General features: G+C 40.8%; 1 protein-coding gene and 1 non-coding gene across 7 annotated transcripts in view; one reads left to right on the forward strand and one right to left on the reverse strand.

Moving 5' to 3' along the window:
• RAD9B (RAD9 checkpoint clamp component B) overlaps window positions 1–25879 on the reverse strand; it is a 40374-nt gene that overhangs the window by 8747 nt on the left and 5748 nt on the right. For 4 of the 6 annotated variants that reach the window (XM_064379851.1, XM_064379849.1, XM_012469070.3 and 1 more), the window contains 6 exons: window positions 18455–18554; window positions 16180–16286; window positions 13840–13949; window positions 13683–13747; window positions 12707–12829; window positions 10257–10491 (listed from right to left, as the gene is read on the reverse strand). In XM_064379851.1, the coding sequence (XP_064235921.1) occupies window positions 10257–10491; window positions 12707–12829; window positions 13683–13747; window positions 13840–13949; window positions 16180–16286; window positions 18455–18554 (740 nt within the window). The remainder of the gene's footprint in view (window positions 1–10256; window positions 10492–12706; window positions 12830–13682; window positions 13748–13839; window positions 13950–16179; window positions 16287–18454; window positions 18555–25879) is intronic. The other 2 variants (XM_012469069.3, XM_064379850.1) reach the window with 2 other exon arrangements.
• On the forward strand, window positions 2258–2398 carry LOC135276296 (U4 spliceosomal RNA). The gene has a single exon (XR_010343865.1). It is a non-coding gene; the product is annotated as a U4 spliceosomal RNA (small nuclear RNA).

The raw sequence follows: 25879 nt of genomic DNA on the forward strand, positions 1-25879 counted from the left end.
AAAATTAGCTGGGCATGGTGGTGCACGCCTGTAATCCCAGTTACTCAGGAGGCTGAGGCAGGAGAATTGCCTGAACCCAGGAGGCGGAGGTTGCGGTAAGCCGAGATCGCGCCATTGCACTCCAGCCTGGGTAACAAGAGTGAAACTCCGTCTCAAAAAAAAAAAAAAAAGCACTCCTGAAAGACAAAAGTAGACTTAACAAATGGAAATACATCGCCTGTTTCTGGACAGGATAAAAATGTCAGTTTTCCCCAAGTTAACAAATTTAAGAAAATCTGACTAATTTTGTTTGTTTTGAGACAGAGTCTCGATCTGTTGCCCAGGCTGGAGTGCAATGACACGATCTCAGCTCACTGCAACCTCTGCCTGCCAGGTTCAAGTGATCTTCCTGTCTCAAACTCCCGGGTAGCTGGGATTACAGACACTACCACCATGCCTGGCTAATTTTTGTATTTTGTATTTTCCATAGAGTTGGGGTTTCACCATGTTGGCTAGGCTGGTCTCAAACTCCTCAAGTGATCCATCTGCCTCACCTCCCAAAGTGCTGGGATTATAGGTGTGAGCCACGGCACCTGGTCTGAAAATTTGAATAAATTTTTTATGGAAATAGATAACTTGATATTAAAGTTCAAATTTAAAATAATTCTTCTGATTGTGGTTTTGAAGAAAAAAAAATTTAAATAAACCTGGCTGGATGTAGTGGCTCACACCTGTAACCCCAGCACTTTGGGAGGCTGAGGCAGACAGATCATCTGAGGTCAGGAGTTCACAACCAGCCTGGCCAACATGGTGAAACCCTGTCTCTACTAAAAATGCAAAAATTAACTGGGCATGGTGGCACAGGCCTATAATCCCTGCTACTCAGGAATCTGAGACAGGAAAATCGCTTGAACCCAGGAGGCGGTGGTTGCGGTGAACCAAGATTGCACCACTGCACTTCAGCCTGGGCAACAGTGTGAGACTCTGTCTCAAATAAATAAATAAAACTTCAAGAATAGCCAGGAAAACACTGCCACAAAGACTAACCATACCAAACAGTAAAACATACTCTGAAGCCTATGTAAAGTGTGGTCGAGACACATGAAGAGACAAATCAGCAGAACAGAAAATAAAATCCACAAGCAGACTCAAAAATACAAAAAGAAATTTAATATATGATAAACAGGACTTTCAAATCACTAGGGCAAAGGCAGACTTTATAGTAATTGATTCTGAGCTAGCTGGGAAGCCATTTTGAAAAAGATACAATTAGATCTGTACTTTATGCCATGCACAGAAGAGAAACTCCAAATGGCTCAGTATGCAAATATGAAAAAATGAAATCACACAAGTTCTAGAAGAAAACATGGGCAAATTCCTCTTTTAACTCCAGGTAGGGAAAAGCTTGCTTTCTAATTACTGACTCAAAAGTTCACTGACTTTTTTTTTTTTTTTTTTGAGATGGAGTTTCACTCTTGTTGCCCAGGCTGGAGTGCAATGACAATCTCAGCTCATTGCAACCTCTGCCTCCTAGGTTCAAGCAATTCTCCTGACTCAGCTTCCTGAGTAGCTGGAATTATAGGGGCCCACCACCATGCCTGGCTAATTTTTTGTATTTTCAGTAAAGACAGAGTTTCACCATGCTGGCCAGGCTAGTCTTGAACTCCAGACCGATCCACCCATCTCAGCCTCCTAAAGTGCTGGAATTACAGGCATGAGCCACCATGCCCAGCCTGACAATTTTTAAACAGTATAAATTGGACTACATAAAATTAAAAATTTGAAGAAATAAAAAAATGAAAATATTTTGCATGGCAAAAAAAAAAAACCACCTTAAAACACAACTGACAAAGTGGGAGAAAGCATCTGCACCATTTATCACAGATACATGGCTAGTATTCCTATCTATATAAAGAATGCTTATAAAAACTCAATAGAAAAATGGAAAGAGACATGAATAAACAATTAACAAAAGTTATAAAATGCTCTTTAAACACGTAAGAAGATGTTCAACCTCACAATTACAGAAATACAAATTAAAACCGTACTGAGATAATCATTTCTCAACTATCAGTTTGGCCAAAAAAAAAAAAAAAATTAAAGTTTGACAACATATGCTGCTTGCCAGGCTGTGGGGAAATGGGCACTCCACTACTGCAGGGAATGCAAACTGGCATAACTGGAGAGGAATCTGGCAGCACCTCACTAAACTACATCTGCATTCACTTTGTGATCCAGCGGCCCCACTTTTAGGCATTTACCCTGAAAATATACTCCTAGCTTTGCGCAGTGGCAGTATCATAGCCAATGAGGTTTATCCAAGGCACGATTATTGCTAATTGAAAACTTTTCCCAATACCCTGCCATGATGACTTGAAATATAGTTGGCATTGGCAATTTTTGACAGTCTATACGGAGACTGAAGAAAAAAAGAAAAAAATATATACTTCTGATGATATAAAAATATACGTGTAAAAGGTTATTCATTGCAGCTTTATTTCTAAGTGTAAGTAAAATACTGGTGGGGAACTTAAATGCCCAGATACGGAAGAATGGTTCAATTAACTATGGTACAGTCATACGTGAAATACAACACAGCTGTTGGGGGAAAAAAGAACCCAGGATGGAGTGATTTCTAGTATATGCTCTCAGGTGCAAAAAGCAAAGTGGAAAATTGAATTTATAGTGTAAGAAAAAAGAAGTAAGAAAATTTATATGTATCTGCTCATGTGTACAAAAAGAAACACAGAAATGATAAATGAGTAACTAGTGCAGGCATGGTGACTCATGCCTATAATCCTAGCTAGCACTTTGGGAGGCTGAAGTGGATGGATCACTTGAGGTAAAGAGCTCAAGATCAGCCTGGCCAAAATGGTGAAACCCCTGTGTCTACAAAAATTACAAAAATTAGCTGGGCATGGTAGTGCATGATTGTAATCCTAGCTACTCGGGAGGCTGAGGCACAAGAATCACTTGAACCAGGGAGGCAGATGTTGCACTGAGCCAAGATCGCACCACTGCACTCCAGCCTGGGCAACAGAGCCGAGACTCCATCTCAAAAAAAAAGAAAAAAGAAAAGAAACTGAGATTTATTCTCTACAAGGGACTGTGCACAGAGTAGAAAAGAGACAGTAAGACTGCCCTGCCCTGCGTATAGCTTTTTCTTTTTTTCTTTGAATGGCATTTCGCTCTTGTTGCCCAGGCTGGAGTGCAATGGTGCAATCTCAGCTCACCGCAACCTCTGCCTCCCAGGTTCAAGCAATTCTCCTGCCTCAGCCTCCCAAGTAGCTGGGATTACAGGCATGTACCATCACGCCTGGCTAATTTTTGTGTTTTTAGTAGAGATGGGGTTTAATAGAGATGTTGGTCAGGCTGGTCTCGAATTCCCAATCTCAGGTGATCTGCCTGCCTCAGCCTCCCAAAGTGCTGGGATTACAGGAGTGAGCCACCGCACCCAGCCTCCTGTGTATAACTTTTTGTATAGTTCTGATTTTTAGGACCGTGTTAAAGTTTCACCACTCAAAGCAGCAAATAAATGAAATCAACAAGGGTTTGGAGTGAACCAAAATGGAAGACAAACAAACAAATGAAGCTAACTATATTACAAATGATTCAAGTCACCATACTGAAACCTGAGTAGGGGAAGAAAAGAACTAAGCTAAGTAATTTTGAAAAACAGTATTTTGAATACTTAAAGACTAAAGACAAGAATGTTCACAAATATTGTACTTCTAGTTAGTTGATTTGTTTTTCAAAGGAGTATGAATTAGAACTTCTGAAATTATGCATTCTGGGATTTACAGTAAGTTAATATATAGTGGATAAGAGATAAGTTTCTCACTGTCAGAGTTTCAGATAAGGAAAGGGGGAGATTAGCATGAACCCTACAGGGCTGGAATAGAAACGGAGGAATCAATATGAATGCATAGGTTTTAATGCATGTATATAAACAGATATAAAAACAGATCAATATATGTATACATGTTAATGCATACATAAAATCCCTAGCTCTGCCTGCTGAGAGGGCTCAAAAGCACTGAAACCTTCACACAAAAGAGCACACCTAGCACCCAGAAGTTGGTCTCTATATTCCATCTCTAACAAAAGGAACCAGGTCTTCTGGGAGAAATAGTTGATTCTAGAGCTGGGGCAGGGGAAGTACAAGATAAGCCCAGAATACCTGAAGGTGCCAAAAGAGTAAGGAAGTGCTCAAAAAAGTGGGAGACATGTCAAAGGGACACAGGCCCAACCTGAAGAGGCTCCCAGTGGCCAAATATGGTACAGTGCGAACAATAAAATAAGAAATGATAGTAATGGATTATAACCCATAGAACAAAATGAAGATCCAAGAGCACACAGTGATATAAATCACTGAGTAACACACAGGGGAGAAAGTAAAGTTCTTTCTTAAAGTGGGTCTTCATCTAACAAATATGCAAAAAAAAAAAAAAAAAATAGAAAAATCACCAGTTTGTAAATATCACAGTAATAACTTTCTGACAAAGAAGCATCAATAGATCCTTAAAAAATAAATCAGGCAGGGCGCAGTGACTCACACCTGTAATCCCAGCACTTTGGGAGGCCGAGGCGGGTGGATCATGAGGTCAGGAGTTCGAGACCAGCCCGACCAACATGGTGAAACCCTGTCCCTACTAAAAATACAAAGTTAGTTAGGCATGGTGGTGTGTGCCTGTAATCCCAGCTACTCAGGAGGCTGAGTCAGGAGAATCGCTTGAACCTGAGAAGCAGAGGTTCGGTAAGCTAAGATCGTGCCACTGCACTCCAGTCTGGGCAACAGAGTGAGACTCTGTCTTAAAAAAAAAAAAAAAAAAAAACAGGCCGGGGGCAGTGGTTCACGCCTGTAATCCCAGCACTTTGGTAGGCCAAGGCGGGTGGATCACGAGGTCAGGAGTTCAAGACCAGCCTGGCCAAGATGGTGAAACCCCATCTCCACTAAAAACTATAAAAATTAGCTGGGTATGGTGGCAAACACCTGTAATCCCAGCTACTCTGGCAGCAGAGGCAGGAGAATTGCATGAACTCAGGTGGCAGAAGTTGCAGAGATCACATCACTGCACTCCAGCCTGGGTGACAGAGTGAGACTCTGATTCGGGGGGGAAAAAAAATGTATGATGAAAAACAGAATATTTACATAGTATCAAAGTATCTCTCCATGAAATACTTACTAGTTCCTAACAGAAAAACAGTAACTTCATAGTAGAGAGCTGGCAGACACCGCATTGACCATATGAGAAATTAACACCACCAATAAGGAGAAAAATCAACCTATTCCTCCAGATATGATGTCCAAAGAGAACCCAACATTATTACTCTGTTGAATTCTCATTAATACTCTGTTGAAATACAGTTTAAATTTAATCATGAGGAAAAATAAGAAAAACTCAAAGTTAGGACATTCTACTAAAATGTCAAGGTAAAGAAAGACAAAGCAGGTTGGGTACGGTGGCTCACATCTGTAATCCCAGCACTTTGGGAGGCCAAGGAGGGTGGATCACCTGAGGTCAGGAGTTCAAGACCAGCCTGGCCAACATGGTGAAACCCCATCTCTACTAAAAATACAAGAATTTGCTGAGTGTGGTGGCAGGCGCCTGTAATCCCAGATACTCAGGAGGCTGAGGCAGGAGAATCGCTTGAACCCAGGAGGCGGAGGTTGCAGTGAGCCGAGATCGCACCACTGCACTCCAGCCTGGGTATAAGAGCAAAACTCTGTCTCAAAAAAAAAACAAAAACAAAGGATAAGACAAAGCAAGACTTAGAAAATGTTCCAGATTAAAGAAGACTCTGCTAACCTAAGATGTTAACATTTGAGGTATCTGGCTACTATGGGAATTCTTTGTACTATTTTCACAAGTGAGTCCAATTTAAAATTTTTTAAATTAAAATTTAATGTTCATGTAAATATATTTTTAATAAAAAAAGTCACCGGGCTCGGGGGCTCATGCCTGTAATCCCAATACTTTGGGAGGCCAAGGCAGGCCTATTGTTTGAGCCCAGGAGTTCAGAGATCAGCCTGATAACATGGTGAAACCCCATCTCTACTAAAATTACAAAAAAAAAATTAGCTAGGCGTGATGGTACATGCCTGTAGTCCCAGCTACTTGGGAGGCTGAGGTGGAAAGATGGCTTGAGCCTGGAAGGCAGGGGTTGCAGTGACCCAAGACTGCACCACTACACTCCACCTGGGTGACAGAGCGAGACCCTGTGTAAAAAAATAATAAAAGAAGAAGAGGCCAGGCGTGGTGGCTCAAGCCTGTAATCCCAGCACTTTGGGAGGCCGAGGCGGGTGGATCACGAGGTCAAGAGATCGAGACCATCCTGGTCAATATGGTGAAACCCCGTCTCTACTAATACAAAAAATTAGCTGGGCATGGTGGCGCGTGCCTGTAATCCCAGCTACTCAGGAGGCTGAGGCAGGAGAATTGCCTGAACCCAGGAGGCGGAGGTTGCGGTGAGCCGAGATCGCGCCATTGCACTCCAGCCTGGGTAACAAGAGTGAAACTCCGTCTCAAAAAAAAAAAGAAGAGACCAGTCTGGCCAACATGGTGAAACCCCATCTCTACTTAAAATACAAAAATTAGCCAGGTATGGTGGCAGGAGCCTGTAATCCCAGCTACTCAGGAGGCTGAGGCAGGACAATCGCTTGAACCTGGGAGGCAGAGGTTGCAGTGAGCCGAGATCATGCAATTGCACTCTAGCCTGGGCAACAAGAGTGAAACACCATCTCAAAAAAAAAAAAAAAAAAAGGAGGAAAAAGAAAGTCTTAAAGGCAGAAAAAAAATCAAAATATTTGAAGTGATTATCTCTTACTTACTTGTATTTTCTGACTTTTGTTCAATGAAATGATCATTGTACTGTCGTATCAAATATTAAATGTGGAGGCCAGGCACAGTGGCTCATGCCTGTAATCCCAGCACTTTGGGAGGCTGAGGAGGGTGGATTACTTGAGGTCATAAGTTTGAGACCAGCCTGGACAACATGGTGAAACCCTGTCTCTACCAATAATACAAAAATTAGACAGATATGGTGGCATGAACCTATAATCCCAGTTACTTGGGAGTCTGAGATAGGAGAATCGCTTGAACCCAGGAGGTGGAGGTTGCAGTGAGCCAAGATCATTTCACTGCACTCCAGCCTGGGCAACAGAGCAAGACTCCATCTGAAAAAAGAAAAAAGGAATATTAAATGTGGAGAGTCTAGGAGAAGGGCATATAGAAATTCTTTGTACTATTTTTGCAGCTTTTTAAAAATCTGAACTTATTTTAAAAGGAAAAGTTAATAAACAAATGATTACACAAATAGGGCAGGCCATATTAAAATAATGTTATTAGCATAATACAGCTATAGCTTTAGACTAGATCATGGCAAACCCTGCTAATTGAACAGAGTTGGAGCTTTGGAGTCATTCTCAATTTAGCTTGCCCAGCCAAATGATTGGTGTGGTTACTAGAGATGAAATCTATCTGCCATTTTTGAAATAGGGTACATTTTGTATGGGAGAAGTGAGGATAAAAGGAGGAAGGCAGGTAAAGACTATATTAAATAGCCTAGTCCCTGCATGTCATTCCAGGGAGTTTAGGCTTAATCCTATGGGAGAAGCATAACAATCTAAGAGTTTTAAAGGCAAGAGAATGATATATAATAGTAATAGTTTATCTATTTATTTATTTTTTGAGACAGAGTCTTACTCTGTTGCCCAGGCTAGAGTGCAGTGGCGCGATCTTGGCTCACTGCAACCTCTACCTCCCGGGTTCAAGCAATTCTCCTGCCTCAGCCACCTGAGTAGCTAGGATTACAGGGGCCCACCACCACGCTCGGCTAATTTTTGTATTTTTAGTAGAGACAGGTTTCAATATCTTGGCCAGGCTGGTCTCAAACTCCTGACCTCATGATCTACCCACCTCAGCCTCCCAAAGTGCTGGGATTACAGGCATGAGCCACCACGCCCGGTCAATAACTAACTTTTATCAAGCACTGACCATGTGCCTGTTACATCATAAGCTCAATTTTTACAATCCTATTTAGTGGGTATAATTATTACCCCCATTTTACTAAGGAAACTGAGGGAAAAATAAATAACTTGTCCAAGTCACACAGTTAATATGTAGTAAGAGAGAGGTTTGAACCTCAGAATGTGAACTCTAGAGCCAGAGCTCTAAAACTCTGGGCCTCATTGTAGACCTAGGGTTTGGACAAAATCTATGAGTACATTGTGGAGGAGAAGCAGGGTGAAAGAGTATAGAGCACAGAGGCCAGCCAGAAGCCCATGGAAGTTCAGGTGGAACATGATAAGGGTTTACATCATTTATTCATAATGTAATTTCACCTCTGCAGGAGTTTGCCACATTAAAGCAAATAATTCCCTTTTAAAATAGAGCCTTCTTTCCAGAATTTAGCGACACAATAGGAAATTTGGAGTAGAGTGCTGCAATGGTGCTCATGGAGCTTAAAGTTCTAAATATCATTTTATCTAGCAAAGAAACTGGCCGTCTTAATGAATTTCAGGGACATGAAGCAGCAGGAAAATGATTTCTGTTGTTGCCGGTGAAAAAGTAAGCAGAATATGTGTGACCAGAAAAATAGGAGAGGACAATGCTTTTGTACAATGAGAACACAGTAAAATCTGTGTTTTCACTTTACGGCCAACTTAGTAACATACAGGAAGAGAAAACTGCCCTAAGTATTGGGCATATAAATACTCAATAAATACCTATGGTATCAAATGGGTTACATCCAGTTTAGTAATCAAATTCTGCCCTAAAAGTCATATACAGTGTAATAGGGTGGTTTTTTTTTTTTTTTTTTTTAAGAGACAGGGTTTCACTCTGTTGCCTGGGCTGGAGTTCAGTTGTGTGATCTTAGCTCACTACAGCCTTGAACTACTGGGCTCAAGAGATCCTCCCACTTCAACCTCCTCAGCAGCTAGGACTACAGCCACCACATCTGTAAATTTTTAAATTTTTGTAGAGATGGGATCTCACTCTGTTGCTCAGGCTGGTCTTGAACTCCTGGCCTCAAGAGATCTTTCCTCTTTGGCCTTCCAAAGGGTTGGGGTTACAGGCGTGAGCCACTGTACCCAGCCAAGATGGTGATGGTGACTTTCAAAAATATTATTTCTACTTTCAAATTTCTAATTCTAACTAAGAAACTCATATTTCCAAACCAACAATAATAATAGCAAAACAAGCTTGAACAAAACATTAACAAGTACAATTAGAATTATCAATATTTGAGATACTTCAGTTTCTAATACATTGCTTACCTTCGGTTCAGTAATTTCATAAGGTTTAACACTACAGCATTCTGTGAAGCTTATCATCTATCTTATAGAATAAGATGTTATTAACTGGGACTCCATTATGAAGGAATTTATAATATTTGTGGGGATGAAATTTATATTTGTACTATTATGAATATAAGATTTACCAACCAAATTTGAAAAATAAAATTAGAAGGAAACTTATTTTAGGAAACAAATTATTTATATGACTTCAGCATATTATTGTTATTCAAAGATAGAATATACTATAAACAATCATAATTTATTCTTGGAAACAAGGGACCCAAATCACTTTGTTTTTCTTTTCTTTTTTTTTTTTTTTGCATGTAATGTGCCCTTCTGATGGGACCAAAATCTCTACTTGAATATGCTTTATTAGAAATTACTGACTGAACAATTTAACTATTTTCTATTGATATTCTATAAATCAGACTTTTCTCTATCAGACTTTTCTTTATTCTGTAAATCAGACTAGTTTCACTTTTCCCTTATCAAAAAATAAGAAAATCACGCTGGGTGCAGTGGCTCACACCTGTAATCCCAGCATTTTGAGAGGCTGAGGCAGGTGGATCATGCACAAGGTCAGATCAAGACCATCCTGGCTAACACGGTGAAACCCTGTCTCTATTGAAAATACAAAAATATTCAGGAAAATTTGTGCTCAGTAAAAAAGTTTTAAAAAAGAAAAAAAAATACAAAAAAATTAGCCGGGCGTAGTGGCACACACCTGTAGTCCCAGCTACTCAGGAGGCTGAGGCAGGAGAATCGCTTGAACCCGGGAGGTGGAGGTTGTGGTGAGCCAAGATCACACCATTGCACTCCAGCCTGGGCAACAAGAGGTAAACACCATCTCAAAAAAAAAAAAAAAAAATCAATTTTCTGAACATGGCCAGGTGGGGATTTGAAAGGAAGACTGCACTGGGAGACAGATGAGAATTCTTGACTGAGATGTGGTTCAGTCTCAATGCTTTTCTTTTACCTTTCTGAGACACAGAGACCCTGGTACTTCCTCTGTGTTGCTGACACTGCTTTCTGATACTTCACTGATGTCTCCATTTGCTCTTTTCATTCCAGGGCTGCCAGAGTTTTCCAATGCAGAGATGTTTGTGAGAGTCTCCTTAGGATAAATCCTTCTTGGTGCTGCTTTTCTTGATATACATTCCAGGGTCTGGCCAGTTACATTTTTACCAGCCTTTTTTTTAATCAGATCTGACCTGAGGTATTAATAAACATTAAATGAATGAACTGTTTACTGTGAAATATATTTTTTATGTAACTAATGGACAATGTGGGATGACAGTGATAGCACTGGGTTAGGGAATATATTGAAATACATAGAACTAAATTGTTGAATGTTAAAATTTATATATATGATCCTTTATAAATTATCTTGATAGGCAAACCTTTCAGTAAAGCAACTCACTGTGCATAGAATATCTTGTGATATGGTGACAGGAGCAAGTTAGGGAAAAAGGCAAGTAAATTACTATACATCTATATGATAAAATTGTGTGCAGTCATTAATCATGTTTTTGGCCAAGCACATTGGCTCACGCTGGTAATCCCAACATTTTGGGAGTCCAAGGCGGGTGGATCATGAGGTCAGGAGTTCAAGACTAACCTGGTCAAGATGATGAAACCCCATCTCCACTAAAAATACAAAAAAAAATGGCCGGGCAAGGTGGCTCAAGCCTATAATCCCAGCATTTTGGGAGGCTGAGGTGGGCACATCATGAGATCAGGAGATTGAGACCATCCTGGTGAACACAGTGAAACCCCGACTCTACTAAAAATACAAAAAATTAGGCATGGTGACATGCACCTGTAGTCCCAGTTACTTGGGAGGCTGAGGCGGGAGAGTCATTTGAACCCAGGAAGCGGAGGTTCCAGTGAGCCAAGATTGCGCCATTGCATTCCAGCCTGGGCAGCAGAGCCAGACTCCTTCTTAAAAAAAAAAAATTAGCTGGGTGTGGTGGCGGGCGCCTGTAGTACCAACTACTTGGGAGTCTGAGGCAGGGAATTGCTTGAACCCAGAAGCTGGAGGTTGCAGTAAGCCGAGATCGAGACACTGAACTCCAGCCTAGGTGACAGAGCAAGACCATCTCAAAAAAAAAAAAAAATCATTTCAAGTCCTCATCAGTGACATTGAAACATGCGCACAATACTAAAACTGCATACGCTATATGATCCCAATCTTGTTTTAAAATGCAAGTATAGGCCAGGCGCAGTGGCTCACATCTATAATCCTAGCACTCTGGGAGGCCAAGGCAGGCAGGTTGCTTGATCCCAGGAGTTAGAGACCAGCCTGGGCAACGTGGTGAAACTCGATCTCTACAAAAAACACAAAAATTAGCTGGCTGTAGTGGCAGGCACCTGTACTCCTAATTACTCAGGAGGCTGAGGTGGAAGACTTGAGCCTGGGAGGTCGAGACTATGGTGAGCCATGACTGTGCTACTGTACTCCAGCCTGGGTGACAGAGTGAGATCCTGTCTCAAAAAAAGTAATAATAAATAAAAATAAAAATAAAGTACACATAAAATTGAAAGTCCAAAAGAAAATCAGTGAACCAGAATGTTAACAGTGGCTATCTCTGAGTGGTGCAATTATGAGTAAGTTTTATTTTCTTCTGTGTACTTTTCTCTATTTTACAAATTTCCCAAAATAACTTTTACAATAAAGCATCCTTCTTCCCTGAAAAGTTATTAAGAAAGAAAATGAAAAGAAAGAAAACGATGGCTATCCCTATATCTGAGCAAAAATTCTAAGGAAGTAAACAGATTTACCTGTGAAAACACTGTACTACTTCTAAAAAAAAATAAAAAATAAACAACTAAAGCCCCAATGTGGTGACTCACACCCATAATCCCAGCACTTTGGAAGGCTGAGGCAGGCAGAAGGCTTGAGCCCAGGAGTTTGAGACCAGCCTGGGCAACATGGCGAAGCCCCGTCTCTACAAAAAAAAAAAATACAAAAAATTAGCCGGGTATGGTGGCACATGCCTACAGTCCCAGTTACTCGGAAGGCTGAGATGGGAGGATCACTTGAGCCAGGGAAATGGAAGCTGCAGTGACTAGAGATTGTGCCACAGCACTCAAGCCTGGGCAATGAAAGTGAGACCCTTTCTAAAACAACAGCAACAACAAGAAACCCTAAAAATTGGAATTGAGTTTTGGAAAACAACACAGATAAACCAGACATTCAGTCTTGTTCAGTTCTAGTCAGAACAGCAAAAGCAAATATCCAACACAAGACTGATGACGTTTCTATGCTACAGGTAAGTTTCACTATAGCTCTTCTGTATTCAGTCAAAATTTCTGATCCAATATTTCACTCCTCAATTATTTCCTAAGGGAATGCCAGTGAATTATTTCAGAATAAGATTATGATGGCTTGTCCCAATCAATAAAGAAGTTAAAGCACAGTCTTACCTTTTTCGTTTCTGTGAAAGACACGGTGACTGTGGTGAAGATGCTCTACTTGGCTCATCAGCTAATGTGGCCAAAATAAAGTTAGCTTCCACTAACATATCATCAATACTTAAAGCCAGAGGTCTAAAAAAGCAAAGTCAGAGCAACAGTGACACTTATATTCTGATGGACATTAGGAACCCAATAGAAATTATCCTTAATTTTGGAGTAAAAAGAAACAGTAGAAGTAAATGTTCTTTTTGTGTTTACACAAATTGCCACAGTCCTGAGAGCTGAAAGGACCCTTAGAAATCATCAGATTCAATTTCATAAAACACAACCCAATCTCATTTGAAATTTTAGTTCTGAAATATAATAAGTATCATAGTTTCCTAGAGATCTAATTTGTTTATGCCATGTATAATTTTGTAATTAGGCAATGTATTCAGTACCATGTCAAATTTATAAATGTTTCACTCTGTAGATAAATATATCTTTCTCAATCAAGTTACCAATTAAAAAATGCCACGTTGGCCAGGTGTGATGGCTCACACCTGTAATCCCAGCACTTTGGGAGGCCAAGGTGGGCAGATCACTTGAGGTCAGGAGTTCAAGGTCAGCCTGGCCAACATGGTGAAACCCTGCCTCTACCAAAAATATAAAAATTAGCCAGGCATGGTGGTAGGCGCCTGTAATCTCAGCTACTTGGGAGGCTGAGGCAGGAGAAATGCTTGAACCTGGGGGATGGAGATCACAGTGAGCCAAGATCGTGCCACTGCACTCCAGCCTGGAAGACAGAGTGAAACTCCGTCTAAAAAAATAAAAAATTAAATTAAAACAACATGTTCTAGCATCTTTCAAACTTTTAGTTTGATAAGTATTAATAGTAAAGTTAAGGTATCCCTGAGGTATTAATTTCAAAGTGATCCAAAGGGTTTTGTTATTGATATAAAACAAAAGAAAAGAAACAAACTCAGAAAAATTCTCAAAGACCTACTTCCCGGGAAAATCAAAATAAATGGATATAGGAGCATGTGTCGCTTCTGAAAATGTCAGTATTCCCTGAAAAAAGAAAAGAAGAAAAAAAACTTGGAATCCTCATATAAACTTTCAGTGAAAATTTCAATTTTAATTTGATACAAATCTTTATTTACCTTCAATTCTTTGAAGCAAAATGTTATCTCAGTGTCCATTCCAATTTGAAAGAAATCAAAGTCATCTGAGCCAACAAACATCTCACTATACACAGCATTGCTAAAATCTGCTTAATATTATGGGAAAATAAAGAATAAAATTAGTTCCAGAGGTATTTGTTAAATTTTAATACAAAAATATAATTGGCTGGGCACTGTGGCTCACACCTGTCATCCCAGCACTTTGGGAGGCCAAGGTGTGGCAGATTACTTGAGCCCAGTAGTTCAAGCCAGCCTGAGAAACATGTGAAACCCCATCTCTACAAAAAATATAAAATTAGCGGGGTGTGGTGGTACGTGCCTGTAATCCCAGCTACTTGGGAGGCTGAGGCAGGAGAATCACTTGAACCTGGGAGGCAGAGGTTGTGGTAAGCCGAGATCGTGCCATTGCACTCCAGCCTGGGCAACAAGAGTGAAATTCCATCTCAAAAAATAAATAAGATAAAATAAAAAATACAAAAATTAGCTGGATGTGGTGTCATGCACCTGTAGTCCACCTACTTGCAAGGCTGGGGTAGGAAGACTGCTTGAGCCCTGGAGGTTGAGCCTATACTTCAATGAGCTGTGATCACACCACTGCACTCCAGCCTGAGCGACAAAGTAGGACTCTGTCTCAAAAAAAAAAAAAAAAAAAAAAAAGCCGGGCGCGGTGGCTCACGCCTGTAATCCCAGCACTTTGGGAGGCCGAGGAGGGTGGATCACGGGGTCAAGAGATCGAGACCATCCTGGTCAACATGGTGAAACCCCGTCTCTACCAAAAATACAAAAAATTAGCTGGGCATGGTGGTGCGTGCCTGTAATCCCAGCTACTCAGGAGGCTGAGGCAGGAGAATTGCCTGAACCCAGGAGGCGGAGGTTGCGGTGAGCCGAGATCGCACCATTGCACTCCAGCCTGGGTAACAAGAGCGAAACTCCGTCTCAAAAAAAAAAAAAAGTACCAAAAACATAAGAAACAAAAGACAAACACATAAGTTGGACTCAAAATTAAAAACTTTCCTGCTTCAAATGATGCCATCAAGAAAATAAAAAGACAACCCAAAGAATAGGATAAAATATTTGCAAATCACAGATCTGGTAAGGGGCTAGTATACAGAATAATCAAGACAAATACTCAAGTGAAAAATGGGCAAGGCATTTGAACAGACAGTTCTCCAAAGAAGATATGCAAATAACCAATAAGCACACAAAAAGATGCTCAGTATCATTAGTCATTAGAGAAATGCAAATCAAACAATGAGATACTACTTTATACCCACTAGGATGGCTTTGATCTATCCAAAAGACAGATGATAGACACTGGAACCCTCATACACTGGTGGTAGGAATGTCAAATGGTGCAGCTGCCTTGGAAAACAGTTTAGCATTTTTTCAAAATGCTGAACATAGGGTTCCCATATGACTCAGCAATTTCATTCCTAGGTATATACTCAAGATAAATGAAAATATATGTCCACACAAAAACTTGTATATAAATGTTTATAGCAGCATTATTCATATGAGCCAAAAAGTGAAACAATCCAGATATCCATCAAATGAAGAATGGATACCTAAAATGTGGCATAACCATTCAAAAGAATTTATTTAGCAATAAAAAGAATGAAATACTTGATACATACTACAACATGAAACAAGCTTGAGAGACAGCCAGCCCCTGAACCAGCCACACCAACTGTGGCTGCCCCAGCACCAATAAACGTGCTGCCGTGTCAATGTCCCAGGAGACAACACTGGTCTGGAACTCCCATCAGGCCACATGCAGTGGGGAGCTGCTGTAGGAAGGTTGTTTAGATGAATTCTCTGGGATATTCAAGAGGGAGGCAGACACAGGCCTAATAAGACCACTGGTACAACAGTGGAACAGAGCCGGAGAAATGAGTAACGCTCCGGTGATCTGCATTTTTTCAGTCTCCCAGCTTTAGCCTTGGTCTCAGTGCTCAGCTTCCTAATTTTTCTATTTTTAGTAGAGATGGGATTTCACCATGTTGGCCGCTGGTCTCAAACTCCAGACCTCAAGTAATTCACCCGCCTCAGCCTCCCAAAGTGCTGGGATTATAGGCGTGAGCTACAGCGCCTGGCCCCATTTTCCTCATTTTAAAACCATCTGAATTTCAAAGCTAAATATTTTAATCGCTGGTTGTGTTAAACTTGTTGGATCTCTTAAAACTTTTTCCAACCTTTCTACATCTTACTGCTTTTTAGACAGGAATAAAATTATGCCACTGATATTTGCAGTATAATTAGTAATCAACAAAGATAGGCAGTAATAATCCATCAAAGCACCATTTCAGATATAATCCTTACCCATTGATTCCTCATTAGAACTCTTGAGGCAAAAATTCAGTGGAGTAACAGCAAGAGTAACTTCCTCTTGACTTGATGTAAAAAGAACAATGGCATCAGCAAGCAATCTATAAAATGTAAAAAACAGTATTAACATTTGAAAAACAAAGAAAAAGACATACCTTATTAACTGGGACTCAAATCTCTAATCTGGAAATACATAATTTATTGGCCTGGGTTTAGAAAAATTTACCCAAACTCGTATCTTCTTTCTTATACATAGCTGCTATATTTTTAGTATATTTTTAAGTTATAACTTCATTTGAAGGCCAAGAGAACAGCAAAATATATTCTTAGTAAAATACATGGAAGCTGTAGTACGAACAAAATTCTAGAATAAAATATCTTTAATTCCATGTTTTTGTAAGCCCAATCATTTTTTTTTAAATTAGCCCTAGATCATACTGTAAAGGAAGATACTGGAAAATGAAGCTGTTCAAAAATAACTCAGGTAAATTATGCTGGAGACTCAGATGAGGGGGCAGAGATTTCTAAGCAGCCTGTTACCTATATTCTTTCCCTTTATTCCTTTCCTCGACTATTACCCATTGCTTTTAAGGTTCTCTTGACATCCCAAATGCCCTTTTATTCTGACTCCTTTTTTCTAAACAACTTTATTGAGATATAATTCCCATATGACATAATTCACAGATTGAAAATTGTTGGATTTGCATTTCCCTAATGACTAATGATGCTGGGCATCTTTTCAAGTGCTTATTGCCATTTGTACATTTGCTTTGAAAAATGACTATTAAAATCCTTTGCTTATTTATTATAGCTGGGTTGTCTTTTTATTATTGTATTATAGGTTCTGCACTCCTTTTGACATTGAGGTATTATTAAGATAAAAACGAGGCCGAGCACCATGGCTCACGCCTGTAATCCCAGCACTTTGGGAAGTCAAGGCAGTTGGATCACCTGAGGCCAGGAGTTCAAGACCAGCCTGGCCAACATGGTGAAACCCTGTCTCTACTAAAGACACAAAAATTAGCTAGGCATGGTGGCGGGCACCTGTAATCCCAGCTACTCGGGAGGCTGAGGCAGAAGAATTGCTCGAACACGGGAGGCGAAGGTTGCAGTGAGCCAAGATCGCACCACTGCACTCCGGCCTGGGGGGAGGCAGAGGTTGCAGTGAGCCAAGATCGCACCACTGCACTGCAGCCTGGGTGACAGAGCGAGACTGTTTCAAAAAAAAAAAAAAGATAAAAATGAAATTCTTAGAATTTATGTAATCTTGGTGTTAATCTGATGTTAGATATTGGTTGAACAGTGTTTCTTGTTATCAAAATGTCAGGAACACCTATAAAATTCATTTGGGAACTTTTTCAGTGTTAAGCAGGGGCAGTTATACAAGATACCAAATAACTTGACACAGAAAAAATGACAATATGAATGTGCAATTCAAAAAGGAAAGAAGGAAGGGCCAGGTGTGGTAGCTCACGCCTGTAATCCCAGTACTTTGGGAGGCTGAGGCAGACAGATCACTTGAGCTCAGGAATCAGTCTGAGCAACATGTCAAAACCCCATCTCTACAAAATATATGAAAATTAGTTGGGCATGGTAGCTTGTACCTGTAGTGCCACCTACTTGGGAGGCTGAGTCACAAGAATTGTTTGAACCCAGGAGGTGGAGGTTGCAGTGGGTCAAGATCACGTCACTGAACTCCAATCTGGGCCACAGAGGAAGACTTTCTCTCAAATAATAATACTAATCATAGTAATAATAATAAAACAATATGGATAAAATATCTTTGGGTCACAAAATAACATTAATTCATGTTTAATTGTACAGCTGAACTGAAAACTGGATGCATTTCAAATAACAAGTTTCAAGTTTCAAATTTCAAGACAAATATGCCTCACTCATTATCTAGAGAAAAAAAAAACTGTTAACACTTAGGGCCAAAATCATTTCACATAAAAAATGTTAAAATTTCCTCAAGCTCCGTGTTCTAAGATTCAGACAGGTACCATATAAATGCAACTTGATATAAAAATTCACTGATAGGAGATTTTTAGAACTTTCTTGGGTCACTAAATTAGTATTGCTACCATTAGTTATTATCCACTATTATCTTTTTCAAGGTTTCCTCTTGCCCCTGAAGGGTGATCTCTCCAAGTCAAATTTTAGCTTAAAAAATTTATATACTGACTGAAAAGCTCTAGGGCATTAATTCTTCACTCCCTGACCATATTATATCCAGGAGAAAAGAAATTGACAACAGAGAACTCATTACCTTGGTTGAATCATTAGTGTATTAGTACAAACATTCTTGTCAAAAATAACTCGCAAAGGCTGACTTTCTTGAAAACATATATTATGAGTTCTTTTAATACCTTAAAAGGAATAAAGCCACCTCTTAATAACTTTAAGTACAAAATTAACAAATCAAATAAGTCTTTAAGTTTCACAGCCAAATTAAAATAATAAACTTAAAAGTAACATCTATTATCTGGGAAGGGCATACAGCTTGGAGAAGCACTATCCTTAATGAAATGTGTTTATCGCTCCCTGGTGGACACCAAGCAGTATGTCACTGCCTTGACCAGTTAGGCAGGAGAGTTCCCAAATTCCTTTGAAATACAGGCAGTTTCCTTTTTTTTTTGGTTAATATTTTTTTATTGATACATGCTATTTTAAAATATTTATGAGGTACATGCAGCTGGCACGGTGGCTCACGCCTATGTAATCCCAGCACTTTGGAGGCCACAGTGGGTGGATCACTTGAGGCCAGGAGTTCAAAACCAGTCTGGTCAACATGGCATAACCCTGTCACTACTAAAAATACAAAAATCAGCCAGGTGTGGTGGCACACACCTGTAATCCCAGCTACTCAAGGCTGAGGTACGAGAATCGCTTGAACCTGGGAGGCGGAGATTGCTATGAGCCGAGATCACGCCACTTGTACACTCCAGCCTGGGTGACAGGGTGAGGCTGTCTCAAAAAAAAAATTATGGATTACATGTAATATTTTGCTACATGCATAGACTGTGTATTTATGAAGCCAGAATATTTGGGGTGTCTGTAACCTCAAATATGTAACATTTCTTTGTGTTAAGAACATTTCAAGTCCTCTCTCCTAGCTACTTTGAAACATAGAACACATTGCTGCCAACTACAGTTACTCTACTCTGCTACCCAATGTTAAAATTTAGTCCTTCTACCTAATCGTGTTTGTACCCACTAAGCAACCTCTCTTCATACTCACCCACACACCGTTCCCAGCCTCTGGTATCTACCATTCTACTCTCTACCTCCATGAGATCAACTTTTTTAGCATTCACACTGTGAGTGAGAACATGATTTCTTTCTTTTCTTTCTTTTTTTTTGAGACGGAGTCTCACTCTGTTGCCCAGACTAGAATGCAAGTTGCACGACCTCAGCTCACTGCAACCTCCGCCTCCTGGGTTCAAGCAATTCTCCTATCTCAGCCTCCCAAGTAGCTAGAACTACAGGCATGCGTCACCATGCCCGGCTAATTTTGTGTTTTTAGTAGAGACAGGGTTTCTCCTTGTTGATCAGGCTGATCTCAAACTCCTGACCTCAGATGATCCTCCCACCTTGGCCTTCCAAAGTGCTGGGATTACAGGCATAAGCCATCGCGCCAGGCCTGATTTCATTATTTTTATGGCCAAATAGTATTCCATTGTGTATATATACTATGTTTTCTTTATCTATTAGTCCACTGATGGACACTTAGGTTGATTCCATAACTTTGCTATTATAAATGGTGCTGCAATAAACACAGGGGTGTAGGTATTTCTTTGATATACTGATTTATTTTCCTTTGGATAAATACTCAGTAGTGAGATTGCTAGACCATATGGTAGTTCTATTTTTAGTTTTTTGAGAAATCTCCGAAATACAGGTAGTTTCTTTTTTTTTTTTATTTGACTTCATCTTGGGGGCAGTCATCTTTGACTAAGGTAGTTTCTTAAATTGTGTGTAAAATAGTGATTGCCGTCAACAGATCATATCTCTATTACTCTGTTTTAGTACCTTCCAACAAGGACTGATGTTTATTTATTTATTTTTTTGAGGCGGAGTTTCTCTTTTGTCACTCAGGCTGGAGTGCAATGGCACAATCGCGGCTCACTGCAACCTTTGCCTCCCGGGTTCAAGCGATTCTCCTGCCTCAGCCTCCTGAGTAGCTGGGATTACAGGCATGTGCCACCATGCCTGGCTAATTTTGTATTTTTAGTAGAGATGGGCTTTCTCCATGTTGGTCAGGCTGGTCTTGAACTCTCAACCCTGCCTGCCTTGGCCTTCCAAAGTGCTGGAATTACAGGCGTGAGCCACGCGCCTGGCCCAGGACTGATATTTCTGAATAGGACTTTTGACAGATTTCAACATCTGGTTTGTTAATTCCTTTCCTTCCCTCCCTCCCTCCCTCCTTTTTTTTTTTTTTTTTTTGACAGGGTCTCGCTCTGTTGCCAAGGTTACAGTGCTGCGGCGTGATCTCGACTCACTGCAACTTCTCCTGGGCTCAAGTGATCCTCCCATCTCAGTCTCCCTAATATCTGGGACTATAGGCGTGCTCTACCACATCCAGGTAATTTTTGTATTTTTGATAGAGACAGGGTTTCACCATGTTACCCAGGCTGAATTATTTTCCTTTTAGAGGAAAAAGAGAAATAGCAATAACTATAGCATACATATTACATACATTCTCTCTGGTCCTCACAATATCCCTAGCGGGTAGCTAGGATGGCCTCACTTTCATGTCTGGGGCCTCAACTGGGACAATTGAGATGGCTAAGGCCTCTTACCTGTTCTTTAATCCTCCATGCTTGTTCTCATGCTGGTGGAAAGGTACTTAGGGCAACAGTGGAGGCTGACAGGACTCAGCTTGAAACTCACACAATATCACTTCTAGTGCATTCTACTGGTATCAAAGCAAGCATAAGACCAGCCGAAATTCAAAATAAGTAAACTTACTCCAGGTATTGAAGAGAGAGGCTGCAGATAATTTGTTACCATTTTTTAAAATGTGTGTGATCTACCACATAAGGGACTATTTTAAGAGCTGGAACTAGCAGAGAACAAACCAGACAAAAATCTGTCTTCACAGGACTCACATTTTAGAGAGGGGAGATAGCAAGAAAATAAATGAATAAAACTATAGGCAGCTAGTCGCAGTGGCACACGCCTGTAATCCCAGCACTTTGGGGAGGCCAAGGTGGACAGATCATAAGGTCAGGAGTTCGAGACCAGTCTGACCAATATGGTGAAACCCTGTCTCTACTAAAAATATAAAAACATTAGCCAGGCGTGGTGGTGTGCGCTTGTAATCCCAGCTACTTGGGAGGTTGAGGCAGGGGAATTGCTTGAACCTGGGAGGTGGAGGTTGCTGTGATCATGCCACTACACTCCAGCCTGGGCAACAGAGTGAGACTCCATCTCAAAAAAAAAAAAATAAAAAAATAGGCAAGTGAGCAAGGCACACACCCTGAGGAGGAAACATGCCAGGGCTTCTGAATCATGGAGGAACTTATAGGCCATTCTGAGATCTCTGGCTTTTACCCTGGGGAAAATGGGGAGCTATTGGAGAGTTTTGAGCACCAGAGTGATATATGACCTATTTTAAAGGGATCACTGTGGCTGCTCTTTTGGGACGATATAGAGCTCAAAAGATGATATATTTTACCTATTTTTAAAATTATTTTCAAGTTACCTTTGGGAATAGGTAATAGATACACATGGGACAAAATGCAAATGATATAAAAGAACAGACAGTAAAAGTGAGGTCACCCTCCATCCCTGACTCCTGCCACCCTAGAACCTCCACAGAAGCAACTACGACTACCAGTTTCTTAGGTGTTCTTTAGAAATAGCCTATGCATATATAAGTGTGTTTATACCCGTATAACAAATATTTGAATCAAGTAAATATTGGTATTGCTGAGGATGTGCAAGCTGAGAAGTGTCTTGTCTTTGTCATCCCCAATGCTCCCTTCTTGCTACTTGCTTTCTTCCCCTTTTTACTTATAAGCACACATGAGACACCCTCAACCTGTATTTTTTCACACTGCTCCTTCATCTTAGACTATCTTCCCAGGCTGGGCACAGTGGCTTATGCCTGTAATTCCAGCACACTAGGAGGCTGAGGCAGGAGAACTCCTTGGCTCAGCAATTTGAGACCAGCTTCAGAAACATAGTGAGACCTTGTATCTACTAAAATTCTTTTTAAAATTAGGTGTGAAAAAAAATTAGCCAGGTATGGTGGGCACAGTTGCTCACTCCTGTAATCCCAGCACTTGGGAGGCCAAGGCAAGCAGATCACTTGAACCCAGGAGTTCAGGACCAGCCTGGGGAACATGGTGAAACACCATCTCTACAAACAATATAAAAAACTAGCCAGGCATGGTGGCACACTCCTGTGATCCCGGCTACTCTGGAGGCTGAGGTGGGAGGATCACCTGAGCCCGGGAAGTCAAGGCTGCAGTGAGCCAAGATCATGACACTGCACTCCATTCTGGGCAACAGAGTAAGACTATGTTTCAGAAAAGAAAGGAAGCTGCACCCTGGATCAAACCATGCCCATGGATCATGCCTGTAATCCCAGCACTCTGGGAGGCCAAGGCAGGAGGACTGCTTGAGCCCAGGAGTTTGAGACCAGCCTGAGCAACATGACAAGACCCTGACTCTACAAAAATTAAAAACAAAAACAAAAAAAACCATGCCTGTGACCTAATTTTTTTTTTGAGACAGAGTCTGGCTCTGTTGCCCAGGCTAGAGTGTAGTGGTGTGATCTTAGCTCACCACAACCTCCGCCTCCCAGGTTCAAGCGATTCTCCTGCCTCAGTCTCCCAAGTAGCTGGGACTACAGGCATGTGCCACCACACCCAGCTAATTTTTTTGGTATTTTTAGTAAAGACGGGGTTTCACTGTGTTAGCCATGATGGTCTCGATCTCCTGAACTCGTGATCTGCCCGCCTTGGCCTCCCAAAGTGCTGGGATTACAGACGTGAGCCACCGTGCCTGGCCTCCTGTGACCTAATTTTGAATTTTTTGTTTACATGAACCAATACCTCTCTTTATTCTTCAAGCTAGTTTGAGTTGGACCATCTGCTTTTATTTGTTACTTGTAAGCTAAAGCATCCTATCATATAACTACCCTACAAAAACTATTTAAAAATTAACCAATCACAAATACTTATTGGACATTATTCAAGCTATTTGAGAGCTACTTCCAGAAACTGAATACTTGGTTGTCTAAAATCTAGTTGGAGATAAGGGAAGAGGAAAATTATAGTAACAGCAGTCACTACCAAGTACTCCCTCTGAAGCAGGAACTGTGGTATGTGCTTTACATATGTGATCTCACTTCATCCTCACAATCACCCCGTAACTTGAGGGTATACAAGATCATCCCCATTTTATAGTAAGGAAATGAAGATTCAGAGAGCCTAGGCAGTATCCCAAAGCTAATAAGAAGTGGAAGAGAATTTATACTGACATCTTTGTGATGTCAAGGCTTGCTATGCTTTGAATCATTCTCTTTGAATCATTCTGCTGTTAAATGAACAGAAGTTCAAAGAAGGAAAAAATAATGTTAAATTATTGGTATTTTATAGGAAACAATTCAAAGAATATAAATAAATGCTGAAATAAAAATATAATAAATGTAAGATTAAATTAAGAAATACAGCTGGGGCTGGACCATCCTGGCCAACATGGTGAAACCCCGTCTCTACTACAAATACAAAAATTAGCTGGGCATGGTGGTGCGTGCCTGTAATCCCAGCTACTCAGGAGGCTGAGGCAGAATAATCACTTGAACCAGAGAGTCAGAGGTTGCAGTGAGCCAAGATCATGCCACTGCACTCCAGCCTGGTGACAGAGTGATACTCCATCTCAAAAAAAAAAAAAATATATATATATATATATATGGCTGAGCACGGTGGCTCATACCTGTAATTTGGGAGGCTGAGGCAGGTGGATCACCTGAGGTTGGGAGTTTAAGATCAGCCTGACCAACATGGAGAAACCCCGTCTCTACTAAAAATACAAAATTAGCCAGGCATGGTGGCACATGCATGTAATCCCAGCTACTCAGGAGGCTGAGGCAGGAGAATCACTTGAACTTGGGAAGTGGAGATTGTGGTGAGCTGAGATCACACCATTGCACTCCAGCCTGGGCAACAAGAGCAAAACTCTGTCTCAAAATAAATAAATAATAAAATTAATAGATAAATAAATGCTGAAATAAAAATGTACTATAATAAATGTAAGATTAAATTAAGAAATCCAGCCAGGTGTGGTGGCTCACGCCTATAATCCCAGCACTTTGGGAGGCCAAGGCGGGCAGATCACCAGAGGTCAGGAGTTCGAGACCAGCCTGGCCAACATGATGAAACCCTGTCTCTATTAAAAATACAAAAAATTAGCTGGGCATGGTGGCGGGTGCCTGTAATCCCAGCTAGTCAGGAGGCTGAGGCAGAAGAATCGATTAAACTCAGGAGACGGAGGTTGCAGTGAGCTGAGATCACGCCACTGCACTCTAGTCTGGGCAATAAGAGCGAAACTCCATCTCAAATAAATAAATACAAAGATACATACATACATACAAGATAAATTACAACAGTAAGATAACCTTTCATAAAACTATCCCACTACAAAAAAAAAAAGATTTGGACCAATATCACAAGATTTTTTTTTGCCTCCTCAAATTTCAACTTCAAAATATACAACTTATCCCCATTTTACATATATTAGGAAAGTGAGGCACAGAGATGTAAAATAATTTGCCCATGCTCTCACCATAGAAGGGGCAGAACCAGATTTTATCCTATACCTTTTGGCCTTCAGGTTCCATGCTCTCTTTTTTTTTGAGACAGTGTCTCCCAGGTGGGAGTGTGCAGTGGTTGCCATCACTGCAGCCTCCATCTCCTCGGCTCAAGCCATCCTCCAGCCTCAGCCTCCAGAGTAACTGGGACAACAGGCACGCAACAACATGCCTGGCTAATTTTTTAATTTTTTGTGGAGACAAGGTCTCATATTTTTCCCAAGCTGGTCTCAAACAGAGATTAAGAGAGTCCCTGCTCTTGATCTCTATGCTATACATGTTTAAGCATATAAAAGTCCTGTGATTACGACATTTTTTTTTTTTGAGACAGTCTCGCTCTGTTGCCAGGCTGGAGGTGCAATGGTGTGATCTCAGCTCACTGCAACCTCCCACTCCTTGATTCAAGGGATTCTTCTACCTCAGTCTCCCAAGTAGCTGGGATTACAGGCACATGCCACCACACCAAGCTAATTTTTGTATTATTAATAGAGACAGGGTTTCACCATGTTGGCCACAATGGTCTCCATCTCCTGGCCTCATGATCCACCTGCCTCAGCCTCCCAAAGTGCTGGGATTACAGGCACGTGCCACTGCACCCGGTGATTATGACACTTTAATATCTAGCATGCATGGCTAAGAGTCAGGAAATCTGTTTTAGAGCTTGGTGTAGCAGAGAATGAATGTAGACTTTTGCTCCCACTCTCTCAGGCATGGACTCAAATCCAGGCTCTGCAACTTACTAGCTCTGCAACTTAACTAGCTCAGTCACCTTAGGCCAGTCATTATGCTTCTTTCAGCCCCAGATACAATATAAACTGCCTCCTAGACTGCTGTCAGTATAGGCAAGCATTATTCTTTTCTGTTCTTACCAAG

The sequence above is a fragment of the Aotus nancymaae genome, unplaced genomic scaffold, assembly GCF_030222135.1.
Source record: "Aotus nancymaae isolate 86718 unplaced genomic scaffold, 86718_ANA_hifiasm-v0.15.2.pri h1tg000021l, whole genome shotgun sequence".
Classification (NCBI taxonomy): domain Eukaryota; kingdom Metazoa; phylum Chordata; class Mammalia; order Primates; family Aotidae; genus Aotus; species Aotus nancymaae.